General features: G+C 44.0%; 1 protein-coding gene across 1 annotated transcript; it reads left to right on the top strand.

Annotated features, from left to right (window-relative positions):
* The first annotated feature begins 9125 nt into the window (after positions 1-9125).
* On the top strand, positions 9126-10745 carry LOC120105366 (ATP synthase protein MI25). Its single transcript, XM_039117735.1, has one exon. It carries the CDS (start codon positions 10083-10085, stop codon positions 10668-10670), a length of 588 nt encoding a protein of 195 aa, XP_038973663.1. The 5' UTR covers positions 9126-10082; the 3' UTR covers positions 10671-10745.
* The last annotated feature ends 307 nt before the right edge of the window (positions 10746-11052 follow it).

An 11052-nucleotide genomic window follows, 5' to 3' on the forward strand; every position in this document is an offset into this window, starting at 1 on the left:
GATTTGATCATCTCCGATCTTTGTTGAGCCATTTATGCTCTAGCTCGAGCATGATTCGATGAAATCAACTTGATTGGACCGACCCAGATGTCAGGCACTCCTGCTTGGTCAACCGTGTGAAGGTGTTAGAATTTATATTTTTTATTTTTAAAATAATTATTATAAAATTCTAATGAAAAGTAAAATTTTGAAATGTTAGGCTCTGAAAAATTTTTGGGATTAATTGGATTTATTAGTTGGATTGCATTCGCAAGGTAAGTAATAATCTATCTTTTCTAGATTCTTTATTTATATAATATTATTATTATATCGTGTTGCCCAAATAGACAACCCAAGAGGGGGGGAGGGGAGTGAATTGGGTTTTAAAGTAATTATTGCAATTAAAAACTTTGTGAGTAACTAATTAAAACTTATTGCAAGCGAATTAATTAGTTCCTATATGCCGTGGATGAAGGAAAAGGAAGAGACAATAAAACAATCACAAACACAGACGATTTTATAGTGGTTCAGAGCTAACCCTTGCTCCTACGTCCACTCTCCAAGCCTCACTTGGAAGTTCACTATAATCCCTTGGATTACAGCCGGTTGTTTTACAAGTTCACAACCCAACTTGTTGTTTTACGAGATCACAACGAACTCGGTCGGTTTTCACAGGCTCACCGACTAGAACCACCCAATTCTTTTTTCGGGATCACAATCAAACCCTTACACCGTTGGTTTTAACCTCGGCTCACCAACAAACCTTAATACCCTTGATTCAATCCCCTGATTGAATCAAGTAAGAAACAAATAGTTTGTAACAAGAAAAGAGAAAGCTTCTCAAAAAGCGTATTTAGACAATATAAGCTAAGAAGAGTTAGAAGCCCTCAACCAGATTTTTGGAGGTGGAGAAAGGGGCTTTTCAAACTCTTTGACTCCTCTTGAATGTGATGTAGATTTGCTGTCAGGAGGTGAGCCTTGAATGTGAGGAAGATGGTTGGAGAGTTGACTTCAATGCACTTCTTCCTTCTTTTTCTTGTAATCACTCTAGAGAGGCTTTGGTTGGTGGAAAACCCTTTTGCTTTGAATGGAGTCTCTCTTTCTTCCTCTATTACTGTTCACTCAGGCTATTTAAGCCATTTCCAAAGAAAAATAGCCGTTAGACACAGATTGAAGGCCGTTCTGCACATTCTGCAACTTCTGACAAAATGTCCGTTGGGATCGGAGTCGATTCGCTCGATCAGGAATCGACTCGAGTGTTGCTGGAGTCGACTCATGCTTTACTGGAGACGACTCGGCCACTATTCAAAATTCGAAATAAAGTGCCGTCCCGTTCTGGAGTCGACTCGGCTGAACCTGGAGTCGACTCGCCAATTGTCCGGAGATGACTTTCCCTTCTGGAGACGACTCGATCTTCAGGATTCCAAAATCATCCTCTCGATTTTACTTCCTCGAGTCGACTCGGATTTCCTAGGAGTCGACTCAGCTCTCAGAGCCGGAAAGACAGGTCTTCTGTCTTTGAACTTGAACTATCTCGGAGTCGACTCGGACTTTGCGGGAGTCGACTCGGCTCTCAGACACCGAAATACCGATCTTCTGTCTTTGGAGTTGAACTGCCTCGGAGTCGACTCGAACTTTGCGGGAGTCGACTCGGCTCTCAGACACGAAATACCGGTCTTCTGTCTTTGGAGTTGAACTGCCTTGGAGTCGACTCAGACTTTGCGGGAGTCGACTCGGCTCTCAGACACCGAAGTTGGCTCTCTGACTTTTAGCCTTGCATTTCTCTGAGAGTCGACTCTTGCTTCCTTAGGAGTCGACCTGCCAACCGTCGGAGTCGACTCGAGTTCTTCGGGAGTCGACTCGACTCTCAAAGTCCAAAATAGCTTCTCTGTCTTTCTGTCTGTTACTCCATGGAGTCGACTCGTACTTTGCTGGAGTTGACTCGGCAAGCATCGGAGTCGACTCTAATTCTTCAGGAGTCGACTCGGTGACAGGGTCTGAGATTTATCTTTCTGTTCGGCTGTCTGTTCTCAGTCGGAGTCGACTCGTAATGTGCCGGAGTCGACTCGAGCTTGTGCCAGTGCTTCTGATACGCTTGGAGTCGACTCGTAATCTTCCGAAGTCGACTCGAGATTCAGACTTTGGTTCAAATTGATTTCTATACTTACCCAAAGTGTATTGAACCAAAGCTAGAGACACTTAAACATAAATTCACAAATATTTGACTGAAACACTAGATTGAATTCATTAGTATAACATAAGATATACTCAAATGCTTTGAGCTCATCAAAATCAAATAGGGTTATAATCAATCACTCCACAATCTCCCCCTTTTTGATGATGACAAAACATTGAGTATTTGTAAAGTGAATTGCTCAACCAAAAGGAGATTTATAATAAAGTTTTGAAATAAATTCAAGTGTCTAGTCATTTAATTTATCCAAAATTGAAAGGTGTGAAACAGTAAATTCTGAAGTTAAAGCTCCCTCTTTCATTTGGAATTATATAAGCCTTCATGTCATGCAATCAATTGTTTGGCTTATACATATTTAATGAATTTGCTTTCTTAAGATTTCAGATTCTCCCCCTCAACACATGCATTCAATTTTATTTAGATTCTCTGAATTTTCTTTTAGTGTATTGAAGCTTTTGAGCTTATATTTTTGGTTTTAGAGGGAAAATCTGCCAATTTGTTCTTAAGTATGATTCAACTAATCTCCGAATATCCCTTGAATAGATGCTGGAGATTACTCCTTTAGGAGCCCCAACAGAGAGATAATGAGTCTCGAGGTATCGAATCCACTTAGAACAAATTACCTTGTGCTTTAAAAGTTTTTTTTTTTATTGATTTTCTTTACATTTCAATTCAATATATTTTCTCCCCCTTTTTGTCATCATAGCAAAAAGGCAGAAAGCACAGTAAGAGACAAGAACTCAAGAATGCACAATTTTTGAAAAAAATTTCTACTCATTGTATTTATCCAAAGTTGAGTACAAGTGTGATTACATATCAAGTGAGTCCTCAAGGGACTGTACATCATAAAGTAAAAAGAACAAAAGATACTAGGGTTTCTTTGTGGTGGAGGATGTGGCTCCCTTGCTCAGTCTAGTGTGTTGGATGACCATGCTTAACCCCTCATTGATGTTCCTCAGTTGTTCGAGTATCTCCGAGGTGGTTCTAGACTGAATCGTAGATATGTTGTTCACACTTTCTTGGAGGGTGTCAAGTTTGAAGATCAGTACATTGGCTAGTCTCTCAGCACCCTGACTCTGGTTGCCTAGTTCATGTTTGATGCTATCTCGCATCTCCCTTGTGTCGTCCTTGACGTCACTTATGTTCCAGTATTGACCTTGAACTAGGCTTCGAATGTTGAATATCTCCTCCTTCAGATTTGCAACCATCTCTGTCACGGCTGCTAAGGAGGGAACTAGCTCGGTGGAGGGAGCACTCTGAGGACCTCGGAGCTTCCTCAGCAGATCATCTCTCAGATCCCTCACTATCTCCTACCGCAACTCTCGGAGCTGCTCAGAAGATATGCGGACCTCCAGTGGCTGCTGCTGAGTAGATGGGGCAGTGGAGGTGGAGGGCTCTGTATGTGCAGGACCAGAGGTAGATGGATGGGTGGGAAGATCTGTATGGTGGTCCTGGTCATGATCAGAGGTAGGGGAGTGATGAGTGGTAGGGTCAGATGAAGTGGAAGGTCTCCGTACCCAGACTCCCTCTACTCTATGAAATCCCATCCTATGAAGAGTCCCCTCACCCATGCGATCTGTGTGACGCAGTGAGCGAGAGGGTTCCCCTTCAGGAATGGGGACCTCTAACTCCCTAAATATCAAGGTGAATAGCATGCCATAGGGAAGACTGAGCCTAGGTTTATCTAGAGGCTCACAGAGGTACTTGTAAATAAGTTTGGAGAAGTTGATAGGAGTGTCCTGGAGTATATGGTACATCAGGGCTAGGTCCCTCTCGGAGATAAAGTCAATCCTCCCAGTCTTTGGGAAGAGAGTCCTAGAAATGACACTAAGGAGAAGCCGCATTTCGGCCGACAGCTGATTTGCGAACACCTCCTCTATGGGGGACTGTGGAGGACTCCCTAAAACTGTTGTAAGGGCCTCAGTCCTATCTAGAGGGTGACTGGGAGAGATCCCTTCTTGGGAAAGATGGAGGACTTGAGCAATGACGTCCTCCGAGATGAATATAGGGACACCTGCTACGGTTCCCTGGATATCACCACTACCCCGGGCTACAGTCCCATAAAATTTCCTAACTAACCCCGGGTAAGTTGGGAGGTCTAAGGAACAGAAAAACTCTAGCCCTTGTGCCCTAAGACGATGCCCTAGGGTGAAGCCTTCCCGGGAGAGGAAGTCAAAGTTGACTTTCCTTCCGGTGGAGACCGCCTTTCCGGCGCACGGACGCGAGGGAACCGGCCTAGGCGGGGAAGAAACCGGAGGTGGTGGCCTCACGGGTTCGTTCCGAGCCTTTGACCGTCGCTCAGCCCCGCTCGCAGAGATGGGTCTCTTCCGGCTCGGGACAACTGCTTTCCTAGGCATTTTTGACCTAGACACGGGAGAGGAACTAGGAGAAAGGGAGGAAAACTCGATGGAGAAGATCTAGAATGGGTCGGAGACGAGGTCGGAGATGGCTCTAGGGTTTTGGTACAGTGTCGGCTGTGAATAGAAGTGGGGATTGAACGTTTCGATTAGGGTTAAAATATCGGATTCCCGACCTCGAGTCGACTCCAGTAAGTCGCGAGTCGACTCGACCTCGAGTCGACTCCAAAATATGCGCGAGTCGACTCCCCCATGATGCCATCGACCTCGAGTCGACTCTGAAATATGCGCGAGTCGACTCTCCCATGAGCCGACTCTAAAATGTATCCGAGTCGACTCGAACTCTGGCACGCACCCAAAAATCATGTTATATTTTCGTGCCACAAGAGATAGTTATAGACTTATCCATGATTTAGGAGCTGAATTGATGATCATAGATAAGAAGTCCTATGTTTACCATAGACCTCAAAATCTATGAACTAGAGGAGAGTATCACGAGAATGGATCAATCACTCCTAACCCTCTTCTAAGTATACAAAAGCGATCCTCACTCAGGGGTTTTGTGAAGATATCAGCAAGTTGATCATCAGTACACACAAATTGAAGTGTCACATCATCATTCAGTACATGATCTCTTATGAAGTGATGTCTTATCTCAATATGTTTAGTTCTTGAGTGCTGAATTGGATTTTTAGTTAGATTAATGGCACTTGTATTATCACAGTTAATGGGAATTTTATCTTGTTTAATGCCATAATCTTCAAGTTGTTGTTTAATCAACAAGATTTGAGCACAACAACTCCCGGCAGCAACATATTCGGCTTCCGCCGTAGATAATGCAACCGAGTTTTGTTTCTTGCTAAACCAAGAGATTAAATTTTCTCCTAAGAATTGACATGACCCGCTGGTGCTTTTTCTATCAAGTTTACAACCAGCAAAATCTGAATCTGTATACCCTATTAAGTTTATCCTAGATTCTTTAGAGTACCATAACCTCGGCTCACCAACAAACCTTAACACCCTTGATTCAATCCCCTGATTGAATCAAGTAAGAAACAAATAGTTTGTAACAAGAAAAGAGAAAGCTTCTCAAAAAGCGTATTTAGACAATATAAGCTAAGAAGAGTTAGAAGCCCTCAACCAGATTTTTGGAGGTGGAGAAAGGGGCTTTTCAAACTCTTTGACTCCTCTTGAATGTGATGTAGATTTGCTGTCAGGAGGTGAGCCTTGAATGTGAGGAAGATGGTTGGAGAGTTGACTTCAATGCACTTCTTCCTTCTTTTTCTTGTAATCACTCTAGAGAGGCTTTGGTTGGTGGAAATCCCTTTTGCTTTGAATGGAGTCTCTCTTTCTTCCTCTATTACTGTTCACTCAGGCTATTTAAGCCATTCCCAAAGAAAAATAGCCGTTAGACACAGATTGAAAGCCGTTCTGCACATTCTGCAACTCCTGACAAAATGTCCGTTGGGATCGGAGTCGACTCGCTCGATCAGGAGTCGACTCAAATGTTGCTGGAGTCGACTCATGCTTTACTGGAGACGACTCGGCCACTATTCAAAATTCGAAATAAAGTGCCGTCCCGTTCTGGAGTCGACTCGGCTGAACCTGGAGTCGACTCGCCAATTGTCCGGAGATGACTTTCCCTTCTGGAGACGACTCGATCTTCAGGATTCCAAAATCATCCTCTCGATTTTACTTCCTCGAGTCGACTCGGATTTCCTAGGAGTCGACTCGGCTCTCAGAGCCGGAAAGACAGGTCTTCTGTCTTTGAACTTGAACTGTCTCGGAGTCGACTCGGACTTTGCGGGAGTCGACTCGGCTCTCAGACACCGAAATACCGATCTTCTGTCTTTGGAGTTGAACTGCCTCGGAGTCGACTCGGACTTTGCGGGAGTCGACTCGGCTCTCAGACACGAAATACCGGTCTTCTGTCTTTGGAGTTGAACTGCCTTGGAGTCGACTCGGACTTTGCGGGAGTCGACTCGGCTCTCAGACACCGAAGTTGGCTCTCTGACTTTTAGCCTTGCATTTCTCTGAGAGTCGACTCTTGCTTCCTTAGGAGTCGACCTGCCAACCGTCGGAGTCGACTCGAGTTCTTCGGGAGTCGACTCGGCTCTCAGAGTCCAAAATGGCTTCTCTGTCTTTCTGTCTCTTACTCCATGGAGTCGACTCATACTTTGCTGGAGTCAACTCGGCAAGCATCGGAGTCGACTCTAATTCTTCAGGAGTCGACTCGGTGACAGGGTCTGAGATTTATCTTTCTGTCCGGCTATCTGTTCTCAGTCGGAGTCGACTCGTAATGTGCCGGAGTCGACTCGAGCTTGTGCCAGTGCTTCTGATACGCTTGGAGTCGACTCGTAATCTTCCGGAGTCGACTCGAGATTCAGACTTTGGTTCAAATTGATTTCTATACTTATCCAAAGTGTATTGAACCAAAGCTAGAGACACTTAAACATAAATTCACAAATATTTGACTGAAACACTAGATTGAATTCATTAGTATAACATAAGATATACTCAAATGCTTTGAGCTCATCAAAATCAAATAAGGTTATAATCAATCACTCCACATATCGAATAAATTATTAATGAATTTATATATGATTTATGAAATTTATGGGATGGTGATTTGAATGAAAAATAAATATATAAATTAGAGTAATGTTTTTTTGCTATTATTAAATTATTTACTATTCATACATCGTATATGTATATTTTGATTGGATTAAAATATATTTATTATTTTATAAAAAAAACTTTGATGTGTATCAAATTTGAACTCTCAACCTGAGTATATTCTGAACCCTTCCAATTGGGGGTTATACTGCTATTTAGGGGTGCAAATAGGTCGTGTCGGATCTTGAGTGATCCGACCCGACTCATTTTCTTATTCGGGTCCTAATTTTAGACCCAGACTCGACCTAATTGAAGATCGGGACGGGTCAGGTTCATGGCTACAATTTTTGACCCAACGGATCATTCGGATCAGGTCGGATTCATGTATAATCCGGACCCAATCCAAAAAATTCGGATTCGAGTTGGATCGGGTCCGGGTCCGGGTCCGGGTCCGATCCAACCCCCACCACCTCGCTGCTGTCTTTTAACCCCCAACCCAACGAATAAAACAACCACCACTCCGCGCAAGGATAAAAGAAAGAACTCAAAAACGGAAAAGAATTTTCTGAAATTCCTGACTTTGATTGCCTGGCCTTAGCTTGATTTTTTGGCATTCGACTAGTCATTCCCTTTATGCTTACTCTTTTTTGCTCCTTTGAGTGCTTACTCCTTTTTCTTAGGGAAGACTAAATTGTGAGGAAGCATTGCACAGGTCAGAGAGAGAATACGATAGCGACCTATTTTTGTATAGAAAGTATGGAGGTTCGGAATGGAATGTGAAAGTTTGTTTGGGCCTGTCAAGTGGAGCCCCCGCCTCCCTAAATAAGGTAAAGGCGTCGACTTGAGAGCCTTCGGAACTGGACTCCCCTTTATTTATCTTTCAAATAGTTGCATGAAATACGAATCATATCTGCGGGAACCCCATCTATAGAATTCAATCCCAGAGCCTCTGTAGAATGACTCCTCCGAGGGACTGGACTCCAGTAAATTAGTATAGGTCCCCTAATGAGAAAGCTTTACCCTCTTGTTTACCTGCTTTATCCCCTCTCGACACTCCCCGATCATGGGTCTCCGGCACCTACCACAGTGAAGGCCGCTTACTGGACATCATGGCTGAGTTCGAGCTACCCCGTGTACACCATAGACACATCCTACTTCAACCACTTTTTTACGCATTCCTCACACCTGACCCCGTCTCATATGAGCTTACAGTGTAAGAATCCGACAGTCCCTTGCTATCCAGCTTCACCACCACCCTTCATCACAAGAATCCACCGGTTAAGAACCTACTCTCTATTGCCGGAGACCACGCCATCTTCGCTCGCATGGCTACCAAAGCTTCATCGACTCCACAATTGAGATTGGACGGAAATAAGGATTCGATGGACTGGATCTCGATTGGGAGTTCCCCCAAAGCACTCAAGAGATGGAAGACCTCGGTGTCCTTCTGGAGGAGTGGCGGCTCGCGCTCATCAAAAAAGTCACCTAGCTGTAGCGAGCCGGCTGGGATGAATGCATTTAAAGCAAACGGGACCGTACAGGGTGGGCCTGCCTTACCGGTCACGATTCCATCGCCCACGAAGATCAACGATGCACGGACGGTCTCAGCTCGCGGTCCAAGGCATGAAGAGCATGAGCGGGTGAGCTCCACCTCTTCCTCTACCTTAGGCGGGAGCGCGACCTGCTCCCCGGTCCCATGGTGCTCTTTCTTACCGTTAGCGCCCCGTTAGTGCTTCTTTACCATAGCCTACCAGCTGTTCCTCTTTTCTGCCCTTTTCCTTATAGTATAGTAATTCAAGCAAAAATGGAGTTCAATCCAACTATCCTTTTGAAGCGGATAGTTCACAGTGCTCATTCTAAGTCAAAACGGCCATGACAACAAAAGGAGGATCCAGAAATTCGAATCTTTTTGAGTTTAGTAAAGCGGATTTCTCCCGTTACTCTATCCAAATCAGGTTTTGGTAAGATGAAGAAGAAAAAGAAACTTTCCATAATAATATTAGGAGCTCTTGTCTTGTTAAGTCCGATTCTTTATCTGAAAATGGGTCATACTCTGACCCCGATGAACCCTCTTGCCCCCCTAAATGTCCCTCACCACGAAGTGATTCAGCCTCCAGTGAATGACGTTCTGGTCGCGGTGATTCAGAATATTGTGGGGCGTCTTGAGGTTCTATTTTCGCAGGTCCTTCGCCGGACCAAATTCTGGCCGTCACCAATCGGGTGATGGAGGATGTGATGGACCCCGGCCATCACCCCGGAGGAAAGACTCCAAGATGCCTTGGAGTTCTTGGACTCTCTTGATCAGGAAGAAAGATTGAATTCCTTATACAAAGTCATAAGGAAGGAAATCAAACGCGTTGTTTGAGAAGGAGAAAAAGGTAAGACGAGCCTGACAAAGAATAAGAAGAAAAGCTCTCCCTGGACTCTATGACGCTTTCTAAGCCTCACATAATTTGAATTTCTCTGACATTCTACGTTTCCGAAACGGATCCTATCAAATATTTCACATTTTCTATGATCATCTCTATTTTAGGTATTCGGGGAATCCTCCTTAATAGACGAAATATTCCTATTATGTCAATGCCAATTGAATCAATGTTATTAGCTGTCAATTCGAACTTTTTGGTATTTTCCGTTTCTTTGGATGATATGATGGGTCAATTATTTGCTTTATTAGTTCTAACAGTGGCAGCTGCGGAATCTGCTATTGGATCAGCCATTTTCGTTAACACTTTTCGAGTCCGAGGGACTATTGCAGTCGAATCCATAAATTGCATTCAAGGTTAAAGAAGACTACAGGAGAGTTACCAAATACAAAGTGAAGTTCTCCTTTCGTTCTCTTCTTTCTTTTCTTTTTCTTTTTGGACTTGGCCGCCGGGTGTCCTACACAACTTCCCGTTCCGTTGCGGAAAGATAGATACGGATAACGTTTCCCAATGAGATTGAGTTCAACGGATATGCAGGATAGAAATATGCTATTTGCTGCTATTCCATCTATTTGTGCATCAAGTTCGAAGAAGATCTCAATCTATAATGAAGAAATGATAGTAGCTCGTTGTTTTATAGGCTTTCTCATATTCAGTCGGAAGAGTTTAGGTAAGACTTTCAAAGTCACTCTCGACGGGAGAATCGAGTCTATTCAGGAAGAATCGCAGCAATTCTCCAATCCTAACGAAGTCATTCCTCCGGAATCCAATGAACAACAACGATTACTTAGGATCAGCTTGCGAATTTGCGGCACCGTAGTAGAATCATTACCAACGGCACGCTGTGCGCCTAAGTGCGAAAAGACAGTGCAAGCTTTGTTATGCCGAAACCTAAATGTAAAGTCAGCAACACTTCTAAATGCCACTTCTTCCCGTCGCATCCGTCTTCAGGACGATATAGTCACAGGTTTTCACTTCTCAGTGAGTGAAAGATTTGTCCCCGGGTGTACGTTGAAAGCTTCTATCGTAGAACTAATTCGAGAGGGCTTGGTAGTCTTAAGAAAGGTTCGGGTGGGGGGTTCTATTTGTAAAGAATAAGGAAGAGGAATCGAATCTAATTCATGTGTTCATGCGGAAAGAAGAGCGGATCCAATACACCAAGACCTCGGTTGTTCTTTTTCAATCGAGAAGAGAAGGCCGTGGTCGAAGCATTAAAAAAACTTCAAAAGGCTTTCGGCCATGGGACGGGGGAGTGGCGAGGCGGGCCCCCGTCAATATTATGTTTTTCGCCCCATCATCTTACACGTTTTTCGGTATGAGATAGGGGATTGAACTACTTAATCTTTGCCTGGAACCAAACCTTATGAGTACTACCAATCAGGCAGGATTAAGGCCTTCCATGGCTTTCGACGCTCTCGGGTGACGTTGAAGTGAAATACCACTCCAGTAGCTTGAACAACTCCGGGAACAGGATTTCTCC

Source organism: Phoenix dactylifera, unplaced genomic scaffold (assembly GCF_009389715.1).
Source record: "Phoenix dactylifera cultivar Barhee BC4 unplaced genomic scaffold, palm_55x_up_171113_PBpolish2nd_filt_p 000267F, whole genome shotgun sequence".
Lineage (NCBI taxonomy): Eukaryota > Viridiplantae > Streptophyta > Magnoliopsida > Arecales > Arecaceae > Phoenix > Phoenix dactylifera.